Source organism: Bos mutus, chromosome 2 (genome assembly GCF_027580195.1).
Source record: "Bos mutus isolate GX-2022 chromosome 2, NWIPB_WYAK_1.1, whole genome shotgun sequence".
Taxonomy (NCBI): Eukaryota; Metazoa; Chordata; class Mammalia; order Artiodactyla; family Bovidae; genus Bos; species Bos mutus.
The window spans coordinates 45,168,254-45,184,985 of record NC_091618.1 but is presented as its reverse complement, the minus strand read 5'-3'; the positions used below and the strand labels follow the sequence as shown (position 1 = coordinate 45,184,985).

The 16,732-nt window shown below is 44.0% G+C and overlaps 1 protein-coding gene across 4 annotated transcripts in view; it reads left to right on the top strand.

Annotated features, from left to right (window-relative positions):
* Positions 1 to 16,732, top strand: part of KIAA2012 (KIAA2012 ortholog) — a 126,401-nt gene that overhangs the window by 56,443 nt on the left and 53,226 nt on the right. For all 4 annotated transcript variants that reach the window (XM_005904252.3, XM_070388099.1, XM_070388090.1 and 1 more), the window contains one exon: positions 901 to 977. In XM_005904252.3, the coding sequence (XP_005904314.2) occupies positions 901 to 977 (77 nt within the window). The remainder of the gene's footprint in view (positions 1 to 900; positions 978 to 16,732) is intronic.

Below are 16,732 nucleotides of genomic sequence, written 5' to 3'. Positions count from 1 at the left end.
GAACTTTGTGTTGGACACTAGTCCAGTACAAGAGACTAAAATCCTTTTCAGAGGAGCCATGCACTTAGCTGAATCTGTTCCTCAAATAAACATTCCTTTACAGACATGAAATTTACTTTCTTAGGGGAAAAAAAGAAAAACAAAATAAATCCTATCCTCTAACAGCATGAAGTTTGAGTCTGGCAGTCTTGGACTCAAATCCTTACTCAAAACCTCACTAGTTGCACACCCTTGGGTGGATTACTTTATCTTTTGAGCCTCAGCTTCCACACCTATAGCGAGTATGACAGCACGACCATGGAGGGGAGTCGTGAAGGTTACACGCCAGCCCATGTGGTTGTCCGTATGTGCCTGCTTCTGGGTGAGCGGCAAGATTTCTGTTAGTCCCCTCCCACCAGCCCCGTTTTGACCTTTGCCTTTGTTTGCTTGTGTTTCCACCTCTCCTATTGCCCCTCCACATAATGAGGAAAAGGGAAGGCTCTGATCTCTCTATCTGGAAGGTTGCAGAAGCATTTTCCTACTTCAGTGAAGTCGGATCATACAAAATTTATATTCAACAGTATCAGCAGATTTTTTTCCATCAATATTTCCTTTTTAATTTCAGCTTTATCTGAATTTTAGTAGCACAAAGAATTTACTTTTGTTCTTTTAAAGAGCAACCAAAACAAGAAAACTAGAAATTTGAATATAAGGTCTATAACACTTTATTAAATGGAGCATTTAGACTGTGCCTATAGAGGTTACATGTGTTATTTGGTAAGTAAATATGAATGCCATAAGCATGTGTACATTTATAGTCTTACACATATGAACTAGGTATGTAGGTGTATTGTATACATAAAAATTCATGAGACCTATATCTGACAACCTTGACCCTTTTCTCTCTGATTTTCATCATAGTAAACACTGAATCCAGAACAGATCTTCATATGAATCTTAATGAGACTTCACCTTTGACTCAAAAGCCAGAGAATCAGGTACAGTATTGATTCTGCATGAGCAAGTGACTGGTAGTCGGGACTTTGAGGTTCTTGTCCCTGCTTGCTGTGTGACCCTGGGTGAGATTCTTCACCTCTCTGGGCCTCATTTGCTTCATCAATTAAATGAGACAAGCAGACTATAAAATCACAGAGGTTCCTTAACTCATAGACTTGGAATGTCTTAACTCAACTTGGACTGTTTTGTCTGGCTCTTCATAAGCGCGAATAAGCTGAAGAGGCCTTTCCCTGACTTCTGCAAAGTCAAAAGGGAACAGGGAAACACAGAAACGCATCCTCCATGGAGGCAGTGGGGACTAAGACTTTGCGCCAATGGGCCCGTTTTTTTCCTACTCTAATTCTCATTCCCAATGGGGAGAGAAAAAATAGCAACCAAGAAAAAAATGCAAGGAGACTGTGAAGAAAGGAGAAAAATGCTTTATCCGGGTGGATTAAGAATACTTATTAGTGGGACTTCCCTGGTGGTCCAGTGGCTAAGACTCTGAGCTCCCAGTGCAGGGGGCCCAGGTTCCATCCCTGGTCAGGGAGCTAGATCCCACATGCTACAGCTAAGACCCAGAGCAGCCAAATAAATAAATAAAATTAAAAAAAAATACTTATTAGTGATTCGAGGACATATGTTTACAAATATTTATAAATTGGTTCCTTAAAATTAAAGATTTGAAGCTGGCACTGCCTTGAGATTCACTCTAGAGAGATAACTCAGGGTATTTCCTAGAACTTTGCGGATCTCAGCAGACGCAGCACAGCCCCGGGCTCTCCCTGCGGGGGGCTGGGGCGGGTGCTGGTGGTTGAGAGATGAACCAACATGGCCTCTATTTCTCCCTTATCTCCAACTTCCTGGCTTTCTCCTCTTCCCTCACACTCATTAAAACACAGTAATAATAAAAGTAACTTTGTTTCCCTGCGTGTGCCTAGTTGGTTCTGAGGAAGGACCTGAACTCTCGCTGTTAGGACCCCAGGCCTGGGTCAGGCCTCCCCTGAGCTAAAACACAACTGAGTCGACCCTTCCTGCTACTAAGGAGCCACACAACCAACATTTGCATTTTTTTTAATATGCCTGTTTTGAAGATACCCTTTATATGGAATGTGAAAGGTTTTCTTCAAGAGCGACTGTGACTGAGGAAAATATGCTGTATTTCAATAATTCCACGACTCCAGAGGCCTTGCAAATACCTCATGTACTCCAAATTCACACAGCCCCATCATTATATTCCAGGAGACCTCATATCACCTGCAATAAGAATGGCTCAGCCACGTCAAATTAAATCCTAAACTGAATTATTAACCTTGCAGCCAGAAAAAGGAACACCAGACCCAGGGTCTTCAACTCTAATCCTGGGTTTCCTCTGTGAGGCTCTGGCAAACCCACTCACTCTGAGACTTGCCCACATCCTCGCTTTGTGAAAGGACGGGAGTTGTTCCCACCAGAACCTGTTGGTTTGTTCAAGTTGCAATAGTCTTGCTTCCTTGAGAAGTAGTACCAGAAAGGAAAGCCATCGAGGAAATGTCTAGGAAGTCTCACCAGCCTCCAAACCCAGAGAAAATGGGGGTAAGGTCTGAGAGGGGGAGGTGCCTTCCATGCCTTCCTCACCCCCTTACTTCTTGAGGCTAATGGCTCTTTATTAGATTAATCACTGACTTCAACTTTAACTACTTCCTCAACCTACTCCATGTAAATGGCTAATTTCATGTTTACTATAAAGCATCTGGAAAGGATTTAGAAACAAATTTCTGCCCAGCGAATTTCAGTTTTGTACCTTGATGGGCCACTGACAAACGTAGTAGATTCCTTCCAGTGTCGCCTTCCCTCTCTGAAGCAGGCTAGGGTATCACACAAAATTGATCTTTATCAGCGCCAGCAGTTTCTGCTCTTCTTTCCTTTCCATGAATCCCCACTCCCACCCCCACTCCCCCCTCCACCCCGCCCCCTCCCACCACTGGGATCTGACCATATTAGGAGTTTAGTCACACAAGATACTTTGACTTTTATATCAGTGTGCTGAGAGGAATCTTTTGGCATCACCATGCTTTAAATGAGAAGTCACACACCTCGATTTGGAAAAGAATTTCTGACGGGCGGGTGAGAAAGCCAGACAGCGCTTTGCAGGACGTGCCTGGGTTCCTGGATTTACCCAGTTCTGGAGGCTGCCTCTGGTGCCCCTAGTGGTTGGATTTTAAAACCTCCGCTGTGCGTTTCCGAAGAGGCGGTGGACGCTGTGGGGATAAGGAGTCACGAGAGCTCTTGCCTCTAGCACACAGGACGGCAGCTCTTCCGCACCTGGCCGAGAATCAGGGCCTAGGCGGTAAATCCATAAATAGAGAGGAGTAGCAACCGACGTCAACCACTTCCTAGGAATTGAAGGAGGTGGTTTAGTGGGGAAAGGGTGGGGAAGAAGCCTACAAGAGGAAATTCGGAGATGAGAAATGAAAAAAAGAAAAAGGAGACAAGCAGACATGTTTCAACTCCAAGCTCCCATTTCCTCTTTCAAATGAGCTGCTTCCCCACTGTGAACAGAATCAAGTATTTATGAAGGCATTTTTTGCATATTAATAGCTGCATGTGGAACATTTCCAGTTCTGAAGTCCTAAAGGTATGGTGCCCTTTTTTTAATGCAGGTCCTTCAAACTCCTCACAGAATTTGGTGTTCTTCTTCATATATATTTTCCTTTCTGCCTTGTGGCTCCTCCTAAGGCATTTCATTTGATTAAGGGAAATTAGTTCCTGGGATACCATCAGAAACGAAGCACTGCTCTTACCTCAGTGGCTGACCTCAATCACTAGAGATTTTCCTCTTCCCCAGGGCCTCTCTATGTAAGAGGCCAAAGGTTGGGTGAGGTGAGCAGAATCTAAAAAGATTATTAAAAGTGTAAATTAAAATTCTATAAGGAAGGGTTAACATATCTATCTTGAGAGGGGAGAAAGTAAAACTTTCTTTAAAAAGTAAGAAAAATAATTATAATTGCAGTAACTACAGCAGTATTACTATCTATGCTTGGTAAAGATCACATTCAATTTTAAAAGAAAAACATTGGGCTTCTCTGGTGGTCTATTGGTTAAGAATCTGCCTGCCAATGCAGGGGACGCAGTTTCAATTCCTGGTCCCAGAAGATCCCACATGCCACAGAGCATATAAGTCTGTGAGCCCCAGCTATTGAAGCCTGAGTGCCCTAGAGCCTGCACTCCGCAACAAGAGAAGCTGCCACAATGAGAGAAGCCCGAGAACCGGAACTAGAGAGTAGGTCCGGAAAGTCTGTATGCAGCAACAAAGACCCAGAGCAGCCAAAAAAAATAAGTAAATCTTTTTTAAAAATAAGAAGAAAACAAAACCAATTAGAAAAATAAGCAAAAGACATAAATAATTCATATCAAAAATGATAGTAATAGAAAACATATGGAAACAATATTCATTTCTGAGTAGCAATTTAAATTCAAATTGAGGCAAACTGGAGGTACAATTTTATATCTGAGATATGTGCCTCCTCTCACCTTTTTTTAATGATAACACCCAGTACTCTTGAGTTTTTGGCAAAACTGGTACACTTAAACACTTCTGGCGGGTTGTAATTTGATTCAAACCACTTGTAAGGGGAAAATGGCAGTATAACTTGTATAACATGAAAAAATATTCATACCCATTGATTCAGTATTTCTGACTTTTGGGGATTTATCCTAAGGAAATAACTCAGCAGCGGGGAGGGGGGAAATCGAGTGAGGATGTCCTAGAGAAAAACTGGAAACAGTCAGAGAAACGATTCAATTAATTGTGAAGGGTTTAATTCCGGCATTAAAAAAAATGAGGCTTGTTCATCCTAGAAATGTGATTTAGTACAAAAGGTTTAACACAGGGTTTCTCAACTTCAGCACTTTGAGCCTGATAGTCCTTGTTGCAGGGAGCTTTCCTGGGCATCGCAGGATGCTGAGCAGCACCCCTGGCCTCCACCCACGAGGTGCCCGTAGCGCAACCCACTCTTCGGTGACAGCGTCTCCAGTCTTTGCCAAACGGCCCCATGGAAGGTGAAAATTACACACACCCCAGCCCCAACTCCACGTTGAGAACTACCAATTTCATTTTAAAAGTGGAAATCAAAGTGATGTCAACTATGACTGCAACTATATTAAAAAAATTACTTTAAAGACTTGCAAATAATACATGCAAAAGAGCACAGGCATACTTGTTTGAAATTATGAATATGTTGGGTTGAGTTTTTTTATTTTTATTTTATCTTCCTGGTTTTTTATTGTTTTTCTTTCTTTTCTATTTTTTCAAAATTCTCGCTGTAAGGAGGAAAAGTGGGACTATGAGCAGAGCTGGTTTTATTCAAACCTAGCTTAAAATGATCAGGAGTCACAGTAAACAGCAAATATACAGCAAGTGAAACAAGGGTCAACACTGTAGTGCCATTATTAATTACTGTTAGTTGAAGTTCTTTAACATTAATTAGGTTTTCATTAGATTATTAGATAGGACCATCAAAATTCTCCTCTTAAGGATCTCAAGCCCTTGTCGGCATTTTATCCCTCTGATCCTAGACTTTGGGGAGGCAACGAATTCACCTATTTTTCTGAAAAGTCTGGATCTCAAAGTATCAAACTCTAATCATCCAGATCCATCTTTTTAAGCTGGAGTCTAGACAGGCCCTGAGCCCACTGATTTATGGAGTTGTCAGGACAGAAAGGTTGTCAGTTAAAAGAGTATCAGAGTACAAACTCAAACTTTATTAGATTCTCCAAGAATCACTGTGTCTCTGTTTAAAATAAAGAAACCATCTCACCAGTTTTGACATTGTCTTTTCTCTCCCTTTGTTAGGGAGAGCAAACATCCTTTCTCACTTGCTTTAGCTTGGGTTTTGTTGTGTTGCTTTGTGGGGATTAGAACTTCGGTAGTATCCTAAAAATGCTGTTAAACAAGAATTATGTCTCTTTTTCCCATTTCACAAAGCCACTTCTATTTCAACCTATACTGTCTTCTTGAGTTCAGATTTCATGAATGTATGACAGTATAAATTCATATTTGATCTTGTATGTCCTAAATTTACCTCTTTCAGATTTCAAAGAGCAGCCTGTAATTCTAGCGCACTAAGGATTTAGGTTGAATAAACCTATGTTTACCCCATCTGCTTCCTTGGTGGTTCACAGATGGTGTTCATATCCCCTTTCAGCCTTCCTCTTTCAGGAGAAAAAAAGAACACCTGTAGACACACTAAGTTTTTGTGCAAGGGTACATAGATAACCTTTTGTTTCAGTGTCCTTCTGAACCATAGCCTGCCTTTTGTTGAACTTTTTAGCTGTCATCTTAGAGAACAAGCTACTACTCTTTAAAGACAGACTTTTTTTTTTTTTTATTCTGCTCTACTCACCCTCACATCTCACATGTTTAGGACAGTTCTTGGCATATGCTACCTCCTCAAAAAAAGAAAAATTGACAAATAAATCTCTTACTGACATTAAGGTCCATGTCCTAGATGGGAAAAGCCTCTAAATAGGATTCAGAGATTGCAGGTTTTTTAATACTTATTGCTGTATTTCATTTGGCTTTGGCTGTACCAGGTCTTAGTTGCAGCATTCAGGATCTTCCGTCTTTCATTGTGGCATGCAGGATCTTTAGTTACAGCATGCAAATTCTTTTAGTTCCCCAACCAGGGATCAAACCCAGGCCCCTACCATTGGAGGCACTGAGTCTTAGCCGCTGGACCACCAGGGAAGTCCCAGGTTGCACTTGTTTTATTTCCAAGGAAATGATATGGAAGTTCAGCTCCCATTTCTCTAATAACTCACACCATCTCAGAATACTTGCTGCCGTTGGTTGCCATGATTTGGCATTTCATGCTCTGAAAACTTTTGTTCTTGTGCACATTGGAGATGTCACTAGACATACTTCTTAGAGTCTTTTTGAGGCTGAGGAGTGAGATTGGACCTAGCAGGAATGCCTGGGAGAATTAACCATCTGCATCTCCCCATCCAGAAAAGCACACTTTACTGCTCACCTTCTGCTTCTCATTTGTGATAGCATGGCACAGCATTTCCGGAGCTCCGTGCTCTTCCTCCCCACCCCAGCCAGCCCCTCTCTTTTCCTTCCTGCTTTCTTTCTCCCTGGTTTTGTAAATGGCTTTGGTTAGGAAACTTGATTCAAAGGGTTTTGTGTTTTTTGTTTTTTAAAATCTAAGCAAACTTCATCTTCTAGTTCAGTCTTACCCACAGGATTACTTTGTCAGCCCAAAAACTCTGTTGACAATGTAAGGATAATTTACTGAGAGGGATTTATTTTTAATTACCAAACTGAGGCTTTTGTTTGTTGAATTTTCACTGCAGCTATTATTTATTCCAATAATTCTGTATTTATTGATATGTTGGCTACTAGTGTGACAGACACAATATGTGTCTGATTTTCTTTTTTATTTTTATTATGGAAAATTTCAAATGCAGACAAAAGTAGAGAGAACAGTGTAACAAACCTCCATGTACCTATCATGCCTGCATGCATTCGTGCTTAGTCATATCCAACTCCTTGCAACCCCATGGACTGTAGCCCACCCAGCTCCACTGTGCATGGAGTTTTCCAGGCAAGAATACTAGAGTGGGTTGCCATTTCCTACTCCAATGTACCTGTCATAGCCTTCAACAATTATCTCTCCGTTATCAAGAGGGACTTTTTAAATGGTCATAGCAGCCAGCGTTTTTAAGGTTTACTATATGCAGAGTTTAGGATTATCTCCCTTAATCCTTACAACAGCCCTATGAGATAAGTGCAGTTATTGTCCCCATTTTACAGATGAGGAAACAGATGTCATGACAGACACGGCCCCATTTAACACGCAACCTGCAGTTGCCAAAAGGCCTTCTGGTTTGGGAATCCCTCAAAGCTGCTTTTGATGCTTGGACAGCAAGGAGATCCAACCAGTCAATCCTAAAGGAAATCAACCCTGAATACTCATTGGAGGGACTGATGCTGAAGCTGAAGCTCCAATACTCTGGCCACCTGATTCGAAGAGCTGACTCATTGGAAAAGACCCTGATGCTGGGAAAGATTGAAGGCAGGAAGAGAAGGATGAGATGGTTGGATGGCATCATCGACTCAATGGACATGAGTGTGAGCAAACTCTGGGAGATGGGGAAGGACAGGGAAGCCTGGAGTGCTGCAGTCTATGGAGTCACAAAGAGTTGGACACAACTTATTGACTCAACAACAACAAAGCTGATTTTAGATCCCAGCTTCTTCTGTACTGACTGTGACTTCAGGGGGGTTACTTAACCTCTCTGAGGCTCAATTTCCTCATCTATAAAGGAAAATGACAGATCTTCCTGATGGCCGGGTGGTTAAGACTTTGTGCTTCCAATGCAGGGGGCCCAGGTTTGCTCCCTGATTCCATATTCTGCACAGCGTGGAAAAAAAAAAAATTAAAGGACAGTGGTAGTTCCCTCATGGGGTCGTGACAAGGATTAGATGAAACAACATATGGAAAAGGATTAGCACAATGTTGTCACTAGGCAATCCTGATAAATTACAATAGTAATTATTACTCTAAGCCCTTGTTCTCTGCTTGAAAACTGCTATAAAGCTGAATTTGGAGCTTGTAAGCAATCTAAGTGTTCATATGTGGAAAAGGAGAAGTTTGAATGGCAGGAATAACCTAAAGGACTATGAGTCAATCCAACTATGGCTTACCCACTCCACCCACCTTCAGCCCCCAAGGCCCTACAAGTATCCTCCATACCGTCTGGAATTTTTTGTTTCATTCCTTTATGTAATCCTACCTGTTGCACTTCCCTTTGGGTTTCTCCTATCCCATTGTGGATTGCTATTTATTTGTTCTCCCCCCTGCACCTAAGGGTGGAGAAGGAAATGGCAACCCACTCCAGTATTCTTGCCTGGAGAATCCCAGGGACAGGGAAGCCTGGCGGGCTGCCATCTATGGGGTCGCACAGAGTCGGACACGACTGAAGCGACTTAGCACCTGCACCTAAGGGAGCACAGCAGAATGCTAGGGGAAAGGGGAAGCAGAGATTTTGTAGGGGGGTGAGGGATCCTGTATCCAGCAGTGCCCCAGCTCCCCCAGAAGGTGGCTGCCCAGAAACATTGAGAGGTCAGAGGTCAGGAGGGCAGTGGAGGGGAAGGGGGCAGGAAAGAAAAGGAAGGATGTCTTTCTCTTCTCCCAGCCCCGTGCTGTACCAGCATTACTAGATTAGTTCAGCTCCTCAGCCTAGCTAAATTATGGGTTAAATAAGTTTTTAATGGATCCACGTGGAAATCAAATCACCACAGGTAACATTTCTTTTTTAGTGAAAATTTCATTTTTTACAATGAAATCAGTTTGCCAGTTGAGATCCCCTGTCTCCCAGCTGCTAGGTTGGAAAAGACACACCACAGTCAACATAACACAGAAGGCACACAGTCGGGGTTAAAGTTTGGGGTTAGAAGGAGCTCGGGACTTCTTCAGATTGCCTGCCCCACAACCCTCCACCTCCCATCTCCCCATCTAAGTCTAAAATAGAATATGTCATGTCTCAAATACAGGCAGAGTTCCAGCCTGAATATGGCCAGACACGCCCTCACAGAAAAAGCTAGTTTCCATCTCCCTTGGAGCAGAAGAGATCACTATTTTGGCTTAAATTTTTTCTCCTCCAACCCCTGCTAAGCCAGATAAACAATGATTCTGTTGTGTCAACAAAGCACTTAATTAAACTGAGGACAATATCAATTAGAACTCCTGGATAAGATTTTCTTCCAGATAGTCGAAGTTTGGAATTCAAGTGTCCTGTGTTTGATTATTCCAAAGCTCCTTGAGAACTGAGGTACGGAATCTGAGGCACAGAAAGCTTAACGAGTTGACAACAAAAGTCACCACCAGTCTCTCCCAGAAACTAAATCTAGACATCACTGTGTTTCTCTTCCTGGTCTAATGTTTACTGGCTATCAGGCTAATTTGTAAATGCTTGTGTGCTCGGTTGTGTCCAGCTCCTCAAGACCCCATGGAGCCTGCCAGGCTCCTCTGTCCGTGGAATTTTCCAGGCAAAAATACTGGAGCAGGTTGCCATTTCCTACTCCAGGGGATCTTCCCAACCCAGGGATCGAACCGGAGTCTCTTGTATTTCCTGCATGGGCAGGTGAATTTTTTTTTTTTTTTTTTTTTTTACCACTGTACCACCTGGGAAGCCCTTAAATGCTTAGGAAGATGTAAAATCTCCTTCCACAGAAGTGAGGATAAAGTGAATGAAGACAGGCAGGGAACAAGAAAGCTCTTCTCTGGCCTCCAACAAAACTGTACCTCCACCACACCTCCTTGTGGAGAACTTCTAAAACACTGTCCACTTGGCCTGTTTCCCCAGCACAAATTGCCTTGAGGATGTAAAAAGAGGGCCAGGATGTCAAGTGGCCCAGATGGGCAGGATGACCACAGGTCACAGGCACATGGACCACTGAGCAGACTTGTGGTGGGTGGAACCACGCTGTCATTTGGGGTCCCATGTGCTCCTCAGAAAGAGGCTGTGCAGGCAGACAGGGTTGTTTAGGGGCTTTGGGGGCAGGGGTCTGGCCACACACCGTGTGGGATCTTTGTTCCCCAACCAGGAATCGAACCCTCACCCCCTGCAGTGGAAATGCAGAGTCTTAACCATCGGACCACCACCAGGGACGTCTCGCAGGCCGGGTTGTTGAATTGAGATCCTGGTGTTTCCTCTGGCCTCCTGAAGACCAAAGGTCTCCCCATCTTCCAGGCCAGGGAAACCTAGACAGACAAGGTCTCAGAGTGGGACTTGGGAAGGCCAAGTGCTGGCCTTACACGGCTGGTTCCCTCCGCGTCACCCTGAGTTGACAGTGTATACAGGGCTCAGATCCCTCCCCAGGCAGTCCAGCCATGGGGAGCCCCGCTCAGCCCCACCTGTGTCCCCATTCCTACCGCCTGCTTTTATAATAGCTCCACAGGCTGCCAAGGGCAAGAAAGAGCCTGAGAAGGCCAAGTGCAGGGGAACTCGCCAGGCCCTTCAGCTCATAACTCCAGGCAGGAGTGACCTTTTCCAGGATTTGGTCCCCATCCCCAGTGACTTACTCATCCCCACTGGGATTCAGAGCCACCTCCCACCCCCACCTTCCAGGGAAGCGGAGGGACAGACTCTCGGCCAAGGAGGGGGCCTGGTGGTCCAAAGGAGCCTCTGACTCTTTTCCTTTTGTTTGCTCACAGGAGGGGACAAACGCCCAGTGTGCAGAGAGGTTTGATGTGACAACTTGATAGACCACATAAGGGTTTCAGCAAAGGCCTCCCGACCCCGCTCTCCATGCACTAAGATAATGCTGGGGTGTGTAGCATATTTCAGATCTTGCCTACAAAGGCCCTCCTTCCTTCTGTTTTCCTTCTCCAGCCCAGCTGGCCCACAGGTTCCCAGAGACTCTTGGCAGCTTGCTCTCAGGCAGAACTGAAGTTGTGAACTGCGTGGGAGGCGGTGAGACAGCCAGAGTGTTGCAGCCTCCTTAATGTGGGACAATAGCTCCTCTTGGAGCCACGAAGCTGTAGCTACAGAGATGGGGGACCCCAGTTAGAAAGGAGTGGGAGAAGTGAAGAGACACCCGCAACAGATCTGAATCTGTGTGGCTCTGTGGGACCTATGGGGGGCGGGACAGTCTAGCTGGTTGTGTTAGAATCTCCTTCCCTTCTTAACATAAGACGTTCCGGTGGCTGCAGCCCATGGTCGTGAGCCTTCGAAAAACAACTTGAAAGGAGGAAGGAGAATTATCCAAGAGAGGGTTTCACCTTGAGTTTGTAGCTCAGATATTATAATCCCAGAGTAAGAAAGGAAATGATATTTATTTTATTTGATGGACGTCCTTTGTTGGTTTTCCTACTTTATATGTGTGTGCAAATTGATATTTGTACACAGCCAATAGCTGTCTTTTGTTCTGGCTTTCAGGTGACTCCCATTATGTTTACAGCGTGATAATAATCCTGGATTTTCCATGGCTCAGTCTGTCAGAGCATAAGATTAGCTCTTGAATTCATTAACAGTCATCTCCTTTTAAATGTCAGATAAATTCTTAAATGCCAAGCACTTAACACAATGGCTTCTGTGCAATTCAAATCAGCTTTACCAAATTAGCTCATTAATCTTTATTATTTCATTTCCTGAAGAGAAAGGCTCCCTGGGGTTTTTAGCAGAACATAATAATATTAAAGTATGTACAGCACAATACAGGTGAAGGAATGGGTTTTGATTTTCTGCTAAACATTTCACCCTTGCCTCAGTTTTATAATCATTCTCACTGAAGCAGACACATTAAAAAAAAAAGCTTCGGGCATCTCTGCTTTCTTCTACTTGCCCTGTTTTCCTTCTCTCAATTTGTGTTTTCTCCTCCCCTCTACTCCCTGAGACCTTGACACCCTGTGACTATTTATTCTGCGATCTTTAAGAGCCTAGCGTGTGACTCTACCACCCAGAAAACAGAGGGGTGCCTCACAAGGTCCGGATGGAGTCAGAAGGCTGGGGCTGAACAGGCCTGGATATCAGGAACTCTCCTTTCCAAAGAATCCCTCCAAATAATCAGATACAGGCTATGCTGACTGCCAAAGATAGATCCTTCCAGGACTGGCTTCCTGTCACCCAGCTCTCTGCTCAAATGTCACTTCCCCAGAGAGGTCATCCCTGATCACCCAGAGGAAAACCCCAGTCCTCCCCCACCAACCTCCATCCTATCACCATTTCATTGTCTTCATAGATTTATCACCATCTGAAATCACTCTGCTCGTTTATGTGTTTTTCTGGCACACACAGTATCACTCAATAAATAACAGTTAAATGAATAAAGCTTTCAAACTGTGGTACTAGAGAAGACTCTCTAGAGTCCCTAGACTCTCTAGACTCTCTAGAGACAGCAAGAAGATCAAACCAATCAATCCTAAAGGAAATCAACCCTGAATATTTATTGGAAGGACTGATGCTGAAGCTGAAGTTCCAATACTTTGGCCATCTGATGCAAAGAGCCAACCCATTGGAAAAGCCCCTGACGCTGGGAAAGATTGAGGGCAGGAGGAGAAGGTGGCAACAGAGGATGAAATGGTTGGATGGCATCACTGACTCAATCGACATGAGTTTGAGCAAGCTCCGGGAGATGGTGAAGGACAGGGAAGCAAAGGGGCTGCAGTCCACGGGGTCACAAAGCACCAGACTTTATTTAGCAACTGAAAAACAGCAAATGAATAAGTGAAATGAAAAACCACCCCAATGCATAGCTTTCCTTTTCCTCTTATCACTACTTTCCAGAATCCTATTTATGTATTTAATCTTCTTTCCTCTCACCTCCCAAACCCCCTTGCTTTATAATGTATTTGTTAGAATACTTGAACGTAATAAGCGAAAACAGTGCTGTGTGGACTTCCCTGGTGGCACAGTGGATAAGAATCATCTTCCAGTGTAAAGAACACAGGTTTGAGCTCTGGTCCAGGAAGATTCCACGTGCCGTGAAGCAACTAAGCCCGTGTGCAGCCCACGCACCTAGAGCCTATGGTCCACGACAAGAGAAGCCCTTACACCCCAACTAGAGAGGAGCCCCCGCTCTCCAAAACTAGAGAAAGCCTGCGTGCAGCAGCTAAGGCCCAGTGCAGCCAAAAAATAAATAAATGTTAAAAAACAGTACTGCACATTCCAGTGACTGTAGAGTCTCACTGGAAACATTCCATCAAGCTAGAATTGATGGCCCCTGAACCTTAGGGAGATGAGCCATACAGTCAAGAAGCTTGTTTTATCAAATGATTTATAAGCTAAGTGATTCGGAGAGACTTCTCAAAGTCTCTCAACTCCCTACTCTTTAATCTGAGCACCACATAAGGAGTTAAAATAATTCTAGCCATTGGATTGAGTCTTGGCTGTGTCTTTTGTCCTCCAACTTAACACAAAATCTTCTCTTGACGATCATGAAGAAACTTCCCTCAAAATCAGTGTTGTCTGATTTCTATTATTCCACCCAGTGACTCATGTATGGTTTTGGAAGCTAGAAAGCTTCAAATGCTTTGTTTGATTCTTGTTTGGACCACATGCTTTCATTTGATTTAGAAACAGGGAGGGGAGGTCTCACTTGGAGAAGCTAATCAGATATATAACTGAAATGACAAAAAAAAAATATGTATTTGTCCAGAAAAATCTTTATCTCTAGCCCCATTTCAAAACAAAGGAAAAGGGTGTGGATGTTCATCAGAATGATGGCTGCTTATGGGGATTCACTGTTAATTCATCATTAACACTTAAAAGTAATACAAATGTGATGGAAGGGAGAGCTATGCCCAGAGACAGCCATCCAAGAGTTAGTCTCCTAGAAAATATGGAAATGATCAAATCCACACCCAGGGTGATCTCATAGCACACTAATGTATGTGACCCTAGGAAATCAGCCCTGAAAAATAACACGTCACTTTCCTCTGGGAATGAGGGAACCCAGTCCTACGCAGAGGACAGTCCTCGAGGTCAGCACGTGCTCCCTGGATGTCTCTCTTGCCCTCCCCAACCAAGTTGGGCCATAACATGTAGCTTTGCGCACAATGTTATCATTACTCTTTTTTTTCCCATGCTTTTTTATGGTGGTTAAAGTTATATAATATAAAATATACTTATTTTAACCATATTTAACTGTACAGTTCAATGGCATTAAGAACTTTCACATTGTTGTGGAGGTCTCACCATCATCCATCTCCCAAATTTTTCACCTCTCCTAAACTGAAACTCTGACCCATTAAACACTAACTCCCTATCCCCAACCCCACGCCCCTACTCCCCAGCCCCTGGCATCTACCGATGTAGTTTCTGACTCAATGAATGTGTCTATTCTAGGTACCTTGTATGAGTGGAATCAAACTGTATTTGTTTGCACCTAATGTATATTGGAATGCATTTTAAGGTTAATTTATGTCCTACAGATTGTACCTTCTTTTTCTCCCCGTGTGGTAGGTTCTCATTAGTTACCTATTTTGTACATGAAGTGAAGTGAAAGTCGCTCAGTTGTGTCCGACTCTTTGTGACCTCATGTACACAGTCTATGGAATTCTCCAGGCCAGAATACTGGAGTGGGTAGCCTTTCCCTTCTCCAGGGGATCTTCCCAACCCAGGGATCAAACCCAGGTCTCCCACATTGCAGGCGGATTCTTTACCAGCTAAGCCACCAGGGAAGCCCTATGTATGTATTTTATGTATAGTGTATATATGTGTAAGCTGCTGCTGCTGCTGCTGCTAAGTCACTTCAGTTGTGTCCGACTCTGTGGGACCCCATAGACGGCAGCCCACCAGGCTCCCCCATCCCTGGAATTCTCCAGGCAAGAACACTGGAGTGGGTTGCCATTTCCTTCTCCATATATGTGTATATATATATATAAATCTTAATATCCCAATTTATCTCACCACCCCCTCTCCTCCCTTGGTGTCTATACGGTTGTTCTCTATGTCTGTGTCTCTATTTCTGCTTTGCAAAAATGTTCTTCTGTACTATTTTTCTAGATGCCACATATACGTGCTAATATACGATATTTGTTTTGTTTGGCCAGTATGTAGCAAGTGTGTATTCATTTCCTGACCCTGTGCAGGGCACGGCAGGTACCTGGGAACAGGACAACCATGGTTTCCAGCCCTCGTGGAGCTTATAGTCAGTCTGGTGGGGAGGAAAAGGTGGCTGCACATGCATGAGCGTCTCTCTGGGCACGGTGGGAAGAGCTGTGTTCTTTGAGATGTCACGGGAGGCACAGATGAGCCAGACCACAGATGAGGAGGAATTAAAAGGGAGGGGTGTGTTCCCCAGAGATGGGGAGCATGTGGGCAGCCTTGCTCCCGGAACTGAAAGGTTGGAGCTGACGGCAGCCCTCTGAACTTGCTCTTCCCACGGTGAGGTCAATGGTTCCTACAGAGAGCCCCACCAAAATTCCCCTCGCCTCCTTCAGAGTTTGCTCAAACACTGCTTTCTTGTAGGGGTTGTGGGGGTGGGGGGGGGCGGTCCTTGACTACTTAAAATTGCAACCTCCATCACCTTCCCCAGCTGCTCCTCACTCCCCTCTCTGCTTTATTTTTCTCCATATCACGAGTAACCTTCAGATGTAACTGATGTTCCACCTATTTGCGTGTTACCTCATCCCTCTCAGTGGAATGTATGTGCAGTTTTCCTGAGAGTGAAGCCTCTGTCTGCTTCTTGCACTGCCGCATGCTTTCTCCTGGGCATAGAACAAGCACACAATAAGTATTTGTTGAATGACTGAATGAGACAGGAAAGATAGTCCAAGGCCAGGCAAGAAGAGTCATGTAAACCTTCTAAGCGGGTTGGCCTTCATCCTGAAGGGAAGGCCTTTGAAGGTCTTAAGCAGAAGAATGATGTGGTCCAGTTTGCATCCGGAAAAAGCACCTGGGTTGCAGTACGGAGCGTGGGCTGGCAAGCAAGTTCAGGATATGCTTTGTCATGCTCTGTGGGGTGACAACATTTGCATGTTGTGGCCATAGGAGATCAGAAAAGCCCCCGGACACCTCCACCAGCCCATTCTTCCTTCCCTCTCTGCTAGATTTGTTCAAATCACTCTTTCTAACACATCAAATACATTTTAAATTTGGAGATAAACTGAAGTCTTGATATAACTGTGTTTGCTGCAAGGCAGATTTAATAACTGTTCATGAAAGCTGTAGAAGTAGCAAAAAGATCTCATCAAAAAAAGGAGTTCAGAAAAAAAAAAAGTTCGGGGCAGTCCATGATTTCGGCTCTGTATTTACCTGCTGTGTGACT